Source organism: Neofelis nebulosa, chromosome 2, assembly GCF_028018385.1.
Source record: "Neofelis nebulosa isolate mNeoNeb1 chromosome 2, mNeoNeb1.pri, whole genome shotgun sequence".
In the NCBI taxonomy this organism is placed as follows: Eukaryota; Metazoa; Chordata; class Mammalia; order Carnivora; family Felidae; genus Neofelis; species Neofelis nebulosa.
In genome coordinates, this window is record NC_080783.1 from 188281890 (window position 1) to 188294725 (window position 12836).

The window sequence follows — 12836 nt, forward strand, 5'->3', positions numbered from 1 at the left end:
GGCAGGCGCTGCTCTGCGCTAAATCCTGTGCAGAACAGCAGTGGCTCAGAGGCTTAGAGATGGGCGGGCTCTGACTCAGGCTTCCTGTCAGCGGCCACCCAGAGTCTATGCTTGCTCTCTCCCTGCCCTGAGCTGCCCGGCCAGGCTTGGGTAACATACTCGGTGAGGACAGAGAGGAGCTGCGCGATGGCGCTGAGTGGCAGTGCGGGGACGAGGCCCGATGGGATGCTCCAGAGCCAGCGCTGGTGGTAGAGGTAGCGGGACAGCGACGCTAGGCTAGAGGAGGCTGAGCGGCCTGACACCAACGGCAGTGGCCCTGGTGGCTCCAGCGTCAGTAAGAAGGGTGCCCGGTAGTCCAGGGGTAGCTTCTCATACCTGGACAATGGAGGCAATCGCTTGATCTCCGCTCATTCCCAGCTACGCCCCAGCCCTCCCACGTGCCCCGGCCTGGGCCCCAGCCTCTACACCAACCTGATGAGTAGCTTGTCCAGGGGTTTATGCAGGACCACAAGGCAGGGCCGGTCAGACAGGGCCTGCTGTGGGCCCAGCATGGGGGGGGACTTGGAGGGAGAGCTGCCCCCACCAACACCCCCCAGCCCTTTTCGTTTGACCTTGGGTGTTGGCTCCTTGCTTTGCACCCGGTGGGGGAAACGCAGCCGCAGGATCTCTTCCCGTAAGCCCGACACAATCTGGGAAGAAATGTGATCAGATCCTTCTAACCCCGTCTCCTATAGGTCTGGGAGAAGGGGTCCCCAGATAAAGTGATTCAGCCCTCTACTCCAAGCATTCCTTGGCCTGGGGGCTCCTTTCTCCACTGGCCCTGGCCTTGTGCAGTTTGTGGGGAAGGAGCTAGTCCACTCTACAGGGCTCCTAGGTCTGGGAGTCAGGCAGTGCCCAGCTTACCTTGTGCCGGGCCTGGGCCGGTGTGCCGATGGGAAAACCCAGACGAAGAACCATGCATGGGGCCTTGGAAATGATGCGGACCATGTAGAAGGAGGAGGGGGGCTGGTCTGGGGCACTAAGGAAAAATGGGGGTGAGTGAGCAGCCCTAGACTGGGAATAAGTGGGTTGAGAAGGAGGGGGGAGGTCTGGGGTCAGAGGAAGAGACATGGGATGCAGTGGAGGGGGAGGAGTGAGGGGACATCATTTTGCCCACCTGGAGAGCAGCTTCACATAGGAATAGCCCTCGACCAGCACGAAGCTGCTCCAGTCCCGGAGCAGAGAGGTCAGCGAGGAGTGAGAGATCCTGCACTGCACGGTGCTGTAGCGCCCATTGCTGCCGGGAGTGTGCAAGTGCTTGGGAATTGGTCTGGAAGACGGGTGCACAGAGGTCACATCTCACAGCCCCAAGCTTGGGGACAAAAAACAGATAAATTGCTACTTCTCTCTTCTGGGTGCTGAGGATGTGGGGGTGGACGAGCAGGAAGACCAGGAAAGGAAAGGGTCATCGTTTTTCCTTGGCTAAGGTTGGTGAGGGCTCGTCCGCTGTTCCCCTTTCCCATCACCCCCTGTCCCCTCAGCCCGTGGAGGGTACCCACGTGTCGTGCTCCAGGATCAGTACTAGGCGATGCATGTGCAGCCATCGCTGCCACGAATTAGCATCCATGGACAGCACTGGCTTCCAGTAGGCAGCGAACTGGGCGTGGGATGAGTCAGATCCGCTGTGCTGCAGGGAGAGCACCTGGGGACAGGAAGGCCTGTCCTATAGAAGCACTTGTGGACAAAGAGGGCACAACCTCCAAACAGCGAACAGGACCACGGGGCCCAGGGGTCGGAGATGGCAGTGGTTTACGGCCAAAGGAACTTAGAGCCCAGCCTGAGACAGAAGCGAAAAACAGAGGCCTCTAGTATGAAGGCCAGATTAGGATGAGCTCAGAAACAGACCGTGTAGCCCTTTAGAGGTAAATCCAGGCAAAGGATGGAGCCTGCCACGTTTCCGTCACTGACTTAAGAGGAATGCCGCTAAATGATGGGAGGAACTCGGGATGAGGCCACCACACACCAGCATAAACCCCCCCTCATGGTTCAAGGCTGACAACTGTGGGCTGAGTGCGAAATAAGCACAGGACAAAGGAAGCTATGGTCTTCAGGAGGCGCACAGTTGAGGGTGGTTGGCACTGGTGGAAAATAAGAGTTGCCAGAGAAAGCCAGAGTATGTCACACGGAGATGGGGCGAAGGGGCTCACAGTCAGCTGGGATGCCACCACCTACACGACACCCGTGGTCTGTCGAGGACAGCCTCTCTCTACAGACCCTTCTCTGCCAGGAACTTGGAAGGAGGGAGAATTGTTCTCAGGGCTAAAGCTTAGAATTCTGGTCCAGGTGCCTCAGACACGAGGGAAGGAAAGAGAAGGTGGTTCTGGGCTCCAGAAGCTGTGCCAGTCCAACATGGGCGGGCATGAAGCAGGGATCCCGAGCATCAGGGCCACTCACCGGGGTGGTGGAGCCAGGAGGGATATAGAAGAGCGGCACCCCACTCTTGGTGCTGTCAGGAAGCGTGAAATGTTCTGGGACCGAAGAGAAGGACTGAAGGTGGGCTAGCATCTGGTCCGTCTGGTTAATGCTGCAGAACAAGGGCTGGCCCTGAGTCACACCTGACTGTGGCGAGTACAGAGGAAGGCAGCTTGGGGGGGCACCTGGGACCCTCCACACGAGCCTGGTCCTCAGGCGCACTCTCTCCAGCTCCCAGTTTCACACCTCTGTCCTTCCCACACAACAAACGGCGTCGCTCACTGAGTGGTGACCTCACTCACCTCTGCAACGTGTTCCAGAACCGCCGGATAACATGGGTACGATATAGTGAGCGAATGGGTTGCCTTAGCGCACAGGACACATCATGCAGAATGTCATAGCCGCCTTCCATCGTCACTTCCACCCGTGTTCCTCGAGGGCCCTCCGGCTCCAGGGGCCAGGGCGCCACAGCCACATACTCAATGCGCATGTTGTGTTTCCACAGCAGCACCAGCTTCACCTCCAGCTGAGACCCTCCTTCAGGGGAAGCAGGAGGCTACTCAGGGGAAGAAGGGACAGGACTCCAGCCTGGGACTGAGTTCTATCCGAAACCCCCACCTACCTCATGGAACTCTAGCCTGGCTAAAGGTTCCAAGCATGGTTCCAGAGATTTCAGGCCTAGAGCCTGCCAAATGCCACAAGCAGAAGTTTACAGGAGTGATCTGAAAACAGAGCCAAGTTCAGGACACCACACCAACCTCAGCTGACTTCTCTCTGGCAAAGGAGATGGAACTGGGAAGCTAAATGCTAAGAAGAATAACCCCTGAAGGCAGCTCAGAACCCATGTGTCTCAAATGACAAGCAGAATCTCATGTGTGATACCGAGGTGGCTTCTGCTTTGCCCAGCAGGTCTGACCCTTGTATGATGTGGCAGGGTTTAGTGACCCTTACCTTTGGCCAGGGTGACTTCTCGAACACTGTAGCCCTCTCGAAGCCGTACAGACACGGTGCTGACCAGGTCGGCTGGCACCTCCTTCTCAGTGTGCTTCTTCCGGCGCAGAGCCAAGGCAGGGTTGCTGCTTGCGGAGACCAGGTGCTCGTTAAATAAGCGGTGCTGAGAGCCTAGAAGACCAGCAAGGATGTGCAAGAGGCAGGCGGTTCTCTGTGAGCCTACAGAGATCTAGGGGGAGGGGCTACGCTGAAATCCCGGGGAGAGAAGAAGAGTGTCAGAACAGTCAGCCCCAGGCACGCGCTCAATCTCTCTAGGGACCAGAACTCTCAAACCATTCCCGAATCACCTCTCGGTCCGTGCTACACTCCCCTGCCAGCCCCCGCTTGCCCCAGTCTGATCCTCACCGCAGTAATACTCAGGATTCAGGGCTTCCCCACTGCGCAGGAAGGAGTAGAGGAGAAATGCCCGGTGGTAGACAGTCAGACCCAGGCTGCCTGGTTCTGGCTCAGGACAAGTGGACAGGTAGGAACCAAACGTGGCCATTGCGATGAACTTCATCAATTCCACATTGGGCACGTGGCCAAAACTGCAGTCATAAGAGTAAACTCCTCCCACCTAGAGAAAATGAGGAATTAGAGGCACCAAAAGAGGCACCTGAGAAGGAAGTACAAAAAAGTGGAAGAGACTGGGCTGGGTGGCTGCGCCCATCTCCCAGATGACAGAGCAGGAAGAGGGTCAACATTCTCCCAGGAAAGACCACTGCTCTGCAACTTTCCTTCCCTGGGCTCCTGTCTGAAGCCCATTCCATCTGGCCATGCCCTTTTTCAGAACGTCAAACACCAGACTGCACCACTCACTAAAGATTGTGAGAAATGGTTCATTGGCTTCCTGTCACCATCCGAGAGACGTCAGCGTCTCTAACAAAATGCTTCTCAAACCTTACGGTACAAAACACCTGGGGAATCGCTTCTCGGCCTTTTGGCTAAGATCAAGTGCAAAACAGCTGGGGATATTGTTAAAGTGCAGTAGGTCTGGGATGGGCCTAAGATTTTCCATTCCTAACAAGCTCTGTGGTGATGCCAATGCTGCTGGTCCATGGGCCATATTTTGAACCCGAAGCCTGTAGATCAGAGATTGGCAAACTATACATAACCTGTGTGCCAAATCTAGCACATCAGCCATTTTTGTAAATAAAGTTTTATTGGAACACAGCCATTCCCATTCATCTTGTCTATGACTGCTTCGATACGGTAAGAGCAGACCTGAGTAGCTGCGACATCCGTTTGGCCAGCAAAGCTTAAAATATTGACTAGCTGGCCCCTTCAGAAAATGATGACAGACCTATTCTAGAAGGTTCATTCATATCCCTGGCCTCTCAGAGTTCCTGAACCCTCATCTCCAGAAACGAACTCTATTCCACTCACTTGCCTGCTGGCTACATGCTGGCTCTTAGCTTCACTTGGAACCACTTCGTTTTTGCAATTTCAGTTGCCACATCCTACCGATTACACACAATTTTATCTCTTTGGATTCCTCCCATCCTCCTTCTCCTGCTGCTCTCTGACCTCATTAAGACTGCCAGCCCTCGAACCTCTACTCTTTCCAAGTCTATCCCTGGCCCTCTTGACTTTACTCCTCTCCCCCCTTAAAAGCCCAACTAGGATCACAACCTCTATACCTGGGTCCCAAATGAAGACAAGTGCAATGGTGTATAGGCTGACACCACATCAGAACATATGACACCCAACCCAGCAAGTCCTTCAGGGCTGTCCTCAATCCTGTTCTCCCAACTCTGGCCTCCCTCACAGTACTTACCCTTCCCTTTTCCTTCAGGGAGAGACCAGAGACCCTTAGCAGAATTATCTACATCTTCACTTCTATCCACTCCAAAAGAGTCCCTTGATCTACTTCTTGAGCCAACACCGTCCTGTCAATGTAGAGACTTTACTCCATCAGGTTTCCTTTTCTTTCCCTTATTTTCAAATCCTGCTTCCTCACGGTTCCTCAGAAACATGCTGGTATCTAGCTTAAAACAACAAAACAACAGGGGCGCCTGGGTGGCCTGGGCAGTTAAGCGTCCGACTTTGGCTCAGGTCATGATCTCACGGTTCATGAGTTCAAGCTCCGCACCGGGCTCTCTGCTGTCTGCATGGAGCCCGCTTGGAATCCTCTGTCCCCCTTGCTCTCTGCCCCTTCCCCGCTCGTGCTCTTACTCATGTTCTCTCTCAAAGATAAATAAACATTTAAAAAAACAAAACCAAACAGAACAGAACCAAGCATCTGTCTCTTCCACCCTGCACTTCCCTCTGGCTACTGTTCTCGCTCTTGTTCCCCCACTTGATCTGAGCAGCCAAATTCCCTGTGTTAACACTCTTCCATCCACTGCAATCATTTCCCTGGCCACCTCTTCACTGAAATGACCTGAAGAAGATCCCCGTGACCTCTTAATCACCAAATCCAAAGGGTACTGTTCATTCCTCATTTTACACGATCTTTCTGCTGCCATCTCACACTGTTAACTACTTCTTTCCTCCCCAAACTCTGACTCCTTTGACATGAGAACCTCCTGGTTCTTGTCTGATTATTTCCCTTCATTCTTTGCTGGGTTCTCTTCTTACAAAAGACCTTTAAACACCGGTATTCCCCAAGGTTCTTCAGGGACCCTCTTCTCTTCTCAATCACCATCTGTAGGCTGACAAATTCTAACTCTCTCAACTAGTGCTGTCTCCTGAGTACCAGATCTGCATCTCCAACTGCTAACTGCTATGAATAGCAGCCATCTATTACATAATTATGCACTCTGCCGAGCACTTTAAATGCATTGTCGCACCCAGTGAAGTAGGCACCATTATAATCTCCACTTACAAATGAATCCGACCAAGAATCAAGTGATATGCCCAGTGTCACACAGCTAATAAGCAGAGGCGGGATTCAGGCCAAGTATGCCTAACCCCGAAGGTGATGCTTCCAACTGCTATCCCACGGATCCATAAGCGCCTCAAATGCAACATGCACAAACTTGGGCTCATCATCTTGTCCTCACTCCACCCCAGCTGCTTCTCCTCGTTTGCTCTGCTGGCTACCCAGCCACCACTGGAGTCACAAACTTAGAGACATCTTTAACCTCTCTTTCTTGCTCACCCCTCACACCTTGCTAATCATAAGTCATGCTGACTCCACCTCTTCATTTTCTCAATTCTATCCCCTTGTCTCTTACCCTTTATCCCCCTAATTTAAGCCCTGCTCCTCTCTCACAATGACCACCACAATTAATAATCTCCCGGCCTCCACTCCGGATTTCATGCAACAGCAAGAGTGACCTTTATGAAACATAAACCCAACTAGTGGCTTTCCTTATACTTACCCATGTCACCCACAGAGTTATGCTGAAATGCCGTAATATAGCAGAACCAGCTCTTCGTGTTCTGGCCAGTGCCTACCCTCCAGCCTTGTTTCCCAGAGTGCTTTGCCTCCCACCCTACAGTCCATCAATCCAAACTGGCTGTGGTTCACTGAAAATTCCTATTCCTTCCTTTGCTCAAGCTAGTTTTTGGGTTTTCTGATCCTTGCAATGAAAATGGTAATCACTCATCTAATGGGGGAGATGAGGCTGGAAATGGCTGTCAAATTTCAAAACTTGCACTCTTTTTACTATAACATGCTGTTTCCCCACACCCTGAGGACAAAGATGAGCATCCTCTCCCACCACTGCCATCTATCCTGTTCCATTTTTTTTTAATTTTTTTTTTTAACGTTTATTTATTTTTGAGACAGAGAGAGACAGAGCATGAACGGGGGAGGGTCAGAGAGAGGGAGACACAGAATCCGAAACAGGCTCTAGGCTCCGAGCTGTCAGCACAGAGCCTGACGCGGGGCTCGAACTCACAGACCGCGAGATCGTGACCTGAGCCGAAGTCGGCCACTCAACCGACTGAGCCACCCAGGCGCCCCCATCTATCATGTTCTAGACAAGACACCTATTCCCCCCACCGACACACAAGCAACTACGTTATTGGCTTTATGTGGGAAATCATCCCCTGTAAGAAAGTAACCAGGCATATCCAACTTTGTGATATACCACACTTCCCTCTCATCCTTTCTAGAAAGTCCTCACCTGCACAAAGGAACAAGCCACGGTGCCACTGCGAAGCTGGTTCAGCAATGTCTCACAGACAGCAACATCAGGGACACTGGTCACCCCATCTGTGATCACGATGATACCTGGAGCAGGAAATATCAGACAGATCTGGGGACACTGACCAGATCAAAGCTACAGGGGGGCATCCAACTGATGGGGCCCTTCAGACCTCAGTGTCTACCGACTGATGTGTTTTGTGATCCACACCCTTCCCTTTTCCCTTCCCTCCTGCTTCTCCCTCCTGAGTGCTGGACCCCAGTCTCCGAAGTGATGTCCTTGGAGCTCGACTCCCTCCCACTAGGGTCCTGGATGGTTGTCAGAGCTGGGGGTGCTTGAGAGAGATGCTCAAACACACACACAAGGAGACAGATCCTCTTCTCCGGGGCCCACTGATCCCCTGGAACCTGTATCTATACTGCTAATGCCCCCTTCCTGTACCCTCCTATTTCCCCAGCCCCACCAAAGGTCCTTCTACTGACCTGCACTAGAGTTTGAGGGGAGCAACTGCAGTGCCAAGATGCCCTGACGAATCATACTGACCAACCCAAGGTCAGCTGTCACCATGGAGACTCCCACCTTCCGGCCAGGGGGCTCCCCCGAGTCTGGGGACTGGTCTTCGGCCTGGCCCGAGTTACAGATGAGACAGAATGGGTCAGAGAGAATTACCGTCCCTCCCATCCACAGCAAAGCCAGAATTTACAGCCCAGCACTGCCGCCCAGGCCTGACAGGCCTACTCCTGTGAGGACCTCAACCCCTTGCCATGCAGCCAAGTCCTGACTGTGCTTGCTCTCCTAGCATGTGCTCAGATGCTGACAAGGAGTCGGACACCAGATGAAGCACCAGATTATACTGGAGCAGGCTTCTCCACCTTTTATGGCCCCTTTCCCATCACGATTATGAAATATTTTATACATCAATCGAATTAAGTCTTCAGACATAGAGCACTCAATTTGCTTGGCTACTTCTAGGATATCCAAAGGAATGAGCCAAGTGCATTCTAGTGAGTTCAAGCAGCTTTATCCCTGACTGAACAAAATCGTAGCGATCAAAGCCACACACGATCACCTTCTCAGATCCACTGGGGGAGGAGATCTAGGACTGAAAAAGACACCAGCACACGGTCTTCACGTTTTCTCCTGGCAAGAACGTGTGTCTTGGGAATGTATCTGAGCCCTCCTCCTCCAGCAGGGAACCTGTTGCGTGCACTCACCAGCGCTTCTAACCTTGGCTCACTCTGGCTCTTAGCCCCTTTCCCTGACCTCTCTTCCCTCTGTACTGGGGCTTGTCCTTCCTCTCTCCCCTCTGTCCCTTAAGAGCTCCTCTTTCCAAGTGGTCTCCACCCACTTTCTCTCCCACATACCTGACTCTGAGGGTCATACTGCTGCTGCAGCATGGTGGCCACCTTGTCCTCAAAGAGACAGAGCTGTTCATATACCTGCTGCAGGAACACCTCCCGCTGGGAAGGGTCCAAAAGGCAGCCCTGTACCAGCACCTGAGAAGCACAAGGGAAAGACCAAGACATGAAGGTCAGGGGGACACTGGAAAGTGCTCTTCTGGTGTGCCTATGTATCTCCACAGCTCTCTCTAGGCGCTCCTGACTTCTCGTGCAAGCAGGGTGACTAAATCCACAGCCAGTTCTTCTCGTGTCAGATCATCTACTCCACCGGGGATACCAGGCCGTTAGTTATCTTCATCTGGGTTCACAACCTTCCTCTGCTTACGGTCCTGCACACTGGGTTTCCCCAAGCTCCCACATGGGGGTGCCATAAGATCTTCCATCTTGGGTCATCAGACAGCCCCACCTCAGCCTGGCAAAGCCTTTCTCATTCCGACTCATACATTTTTATTCTTGTTGATCTTGAAGCACTGCACACAGAGGCAGCTCTGGACCTTTTTTCTTTTAGGTACAACATCATCTTCCTTGTGAATGTTCCTTCCTTCCTTTTCCCCTCAGCAGGTAACTCCTACCCCCCCCCCCCTTCTTCATACAGAAAGGAAACCAGTCAGCAGGAACTCCCTGCTTGCCTTAACCCCAGGGGGGTACTACTCTCCAACCACCGAAAACACCCACAATATTTGCTCGAAGTTTGTATCTGTGTCCTTGTTCTTCTTTTGAAACTCTGAAGAAACGATTCCTCATCCTCTTCTGTTTCCCAAAAGCTAATCTCTCCAACTAATCTTGGACCTCTTGCCTAATGCCTTCATTCTCTCTCCATGGGGTTCCTTTCCTCCTTCTTTCAACATAAATGAAGTGCCCCCATCCTAGAAATTTCATACGGGCCTGGTGGTCCCTGGGAACTCTCCTTTCAGACTCCTACAACCTTTTCACAGGCCCACTACTCCCCTACCCCTGCCCTCCTGCGCGACAACTACTTCTTCACTCCCTATTCGGAACTGGGGAAATGGGTGGTCACAGCTGGGAGAGGGGGACTCTGTAAGTCCACAGGCCTAAGAGAAGAAAAATGGAATCAGAGGAATAGTAGGGACTGGGGTTATAAGGTGAGAAAGATGTTCACAGCTATATTGTTTAGATGTGAAAAGTGGGTCAGCCCAAGAATCCTACACTAGGGTTTGGCCAAATATATAATGATAAATTGTGATGAAACATCAAACCAAGCAGCAATTAAAAATCATATTTTCAGGGGCGCCTGGGTGGCTCAGTCGGTTGGGTGGCCGACTTCGGCTCAGGTCATGATCTCGCTGTCTGTGAGTTTGAGCCCCACGTCGGGCTCTGTACTGACCGCACAGAGCCTGGAGCCTGTTTCGGATTCTGTGTCTCCCTCTCTCTCTGCCCCTCCCCCGTTCATGCTCTGTCTCTCTCTGTCCCAAAAATAAAAATTAAAAAAAAAATAAAATAAAAATAAATAAATAAATAAATAAACGTTAAAAAAAATCATATTTTCAAAGAATACTTAGTGACAAGGAAGAATGCCCATATTATAGATTTAAAAAGCAGGATGTAAAATTATGTGTCTGGAATCAGCCTGATAGTTTCTTCTCCTCTCTTTGGATGGTGGTGGCGAGGGAGGATAAACAAGTACTCAAAGGCAAGAAGGAAATTCCATAAAATGTTAATTGTAGTTATTTCTGGGTGGTGTATTATGGGTAAGCTTTGTTTTTCTTTATATTTTATGTATTTTTCAAGTTTCCTCCAATGGACATACATTATAAAGGTGATTTAACTTGTTCTGTTTTTTATTTTTTTAAATGTTATTTGAGAGAGAGAGAGAGCACGCGCACGCACGCACATGCATGTGAGTCGGGGGAGTGGGGCAGAGGGAGAGAATCCCAAGCAGAGTGGGCTCCATGCTGAGCTCAATCCCATGACCCTGGGATCATGACCTGAGCAAAATCAAGAGTTGGACACTCAACCAGCTGAGCCACCCAGGTGCCTCTTTTTTTGTTCTGTTTTAAGGAACAGTAGAATACATCTTGGGGAGCTTTAGAGATGGTGAGGAAGCTAGCCCAGGGCTGACAAGTGGCCCTGAGGGCTTAAACTGAGTAAGCCTGCTCCTTCTCCATAGCTGTTGGCCTTGTTCAGGGCTCACCTCCCCTCCTGTACTGCAATAATCTTCGGCCTGTTCTTCCCAATGCAGAATTTGCCTCCCAGTCCATTTTTCTTCCTGGCTATAAACCAGCCTGATCTTCCCAGTGTACAAATCTGATCTCATAACTGTCCACTTAAAAACCTTCCATTTTTAACAGTTTGAATAACAATGAACAGTTTTAATAGCTAACTTTTCCGTGTTTTCTATGGGGCAGGCACTGTTCTAAACGCTTGATATGTATGAACTGTCACCACACAATATCAGTACTGTTAATCTTCCCATTTTGAAGAAAAGACAGATGTACAGAGAGGTTAAGTTATTTGCATAAGGGCACACAGCAAGCAAATACAGGGGGTGTGAATCTAGATCCAGCGCTTGTCATCATCACCACACTAAACTCTCCTATAGTTCTTAGCCATGACATTCAGGGTCTCTCATAATTCTGCCTCTACTTCTCTCTCATCTCCTCTTTACCACCACTCCCCACCTCCACATTCAAATACTACTGTGTCAAACAGAATAATGTGTAGTCCCCTAGAGCACCTGTGACCAACAGCACAATCTCACAGCTCTGCAGCTTTGCTTTTGCTGGCCCCTCTGTCTGGAAAGCCCACTCCCCTTCTTTGAAGGGCTAACCTCAATCCTTCCTTCAACACTCAGTTCAAATGCCTCTCTGTCCAAAAGTCTTCCCTGGGCTTGGCTGGCTGCTCCCTCTTGGTGCTCCCACGGCATTTGAGTCATTACTTAACTAGTGTCTTTACCACATTCGACCGAAATTACCTCCTTCAATATCTGTCTCCCCTACTAAAATCTCAAGTCCTCCCATCAGGACGGGGACAGTGCCTGATTCATCTGTGACTGCAGGACCTAGCCCAGGCCTCGCATAGATCAGGCTTCAGTAAGTGCTTGCCGAAATGAACCAAGTGTGGAGTGATTACCTAACACTCATGCTTTCCCGGTCTTGGCCATCAGTGCCTGAGAAGCCCAGCCTCTGTCTGGGGATGCAGGCCACAAGCAACAGTCCTAACAGCTGTGCTAGGAGAGCACTTTAATCCACAGCAGTGGGCTGGGATCCAGACACGCACCGACTGCCTTGTAGATCTCGGGTCCTCGGGAGCTGTTCCTTGCATCCCTATCTCAAAGCGAGTTTGACAGCCAAGGTGACAACATGGCCATTAGGGGCAGTTTCAGGGTAAGCCCCTAACAGTGAGTTGAAGGTGGTTAAGAGCAGATGAGGGGAAACTGGGCCACTGCTTATCTAAGCCAAAAACAGATATTCCAGTAACAGACCTGGCCATTCTCCAAAAGGAGTGTCTTGTGATGGCCTGTTTGGGTGTTGGATAAGGCTCGTAATTATCTGTATGGTCAGCATAACAGCCGGCACTTCACAGGGCCCTCAGGGAAGATGACCCTCCTCTGTCGTTGGTAGAAATTATGGTTCTGGGCATTTGTTACATTTCAAAATCATAAAATTATTCTAAAAGATCATCTCCTAGAGGTAGTGCCAGGAGTCAGGATATAAGCAAACCCTCTAATCAAATTAAAAGGAGGGTGGTAGTGGCAGCATGAAACAGACATCCAGTGGCCAGAACCACAGCCTTGCAGAAGGAGTGGGAGAGGCATTTGTCCAATCAAGGCCAACGGACCTAAAGCTCGTGAGAAGGCTCTTTTTAAAAAAAAATTTTTTTTTAACGTTTATTTATTTTTGAGACAGAGAGAGACAGAGCATGAACGGGGGAGGGGCAG

The 12836-nt window shown here is 51.0% G+C and overlaps 1 protein-coding gene across 4 annotated transcripts in view; it reads right to left on the bottom strand.

Annotated features, from left to right (window-relative positions):
• Positions 1-12836, bottom strand: part of SZT2 (SZT2 subunit of KICSTOR complex) — a 52161-nt gene that overhangs the window by 27166 nt on the left and 12159 nt on the right. For all 4 annotated transcript variants that reach the window (XR_009258173.1, XM_058717739.1, XM_058717737.1 and 1 more), the window contains exons 5-16: positions 8903-9034; positions 8021-8162; positions 7518-7624; positions 3808-4018; positions 3403-3573; positions 2754-2988; positions 2434-2563; positions 1539-1681; positions 1157-1309; positions 904-1018; positions 472-689; positions 160-375 (exon numbers count right to left, since the gene is read on the bottom strand). Coding sequence is in view for 3 of the 4 variants with exons in the window: in XM_058717739.1 (XP_058573722.1) it covers positions 160-375; positions 472-689; positions 904-1018; positions 1157-1309; positions 1539-1681; positions 2434-2563; positions 2754-2988; positions 3403-3573; positions 3808-4018; positions 7518-7624; positions 8021-8162; positions 8903-9034 (1973 nt within the window). In the remaining variant the exon portion in view is untranslated. The remainder of the gene's footprint in view (positions 1-159; positions 376-471; positions 690-903; positions 1019-1156; positions 1310-1538; positions 1682-2433; positions 2564-2753; positions 2989-3402; positions 3574-3807; positions 4019-7517; positions 7625-8020; positions 8163-8902; positions 9035-12836) is intronic.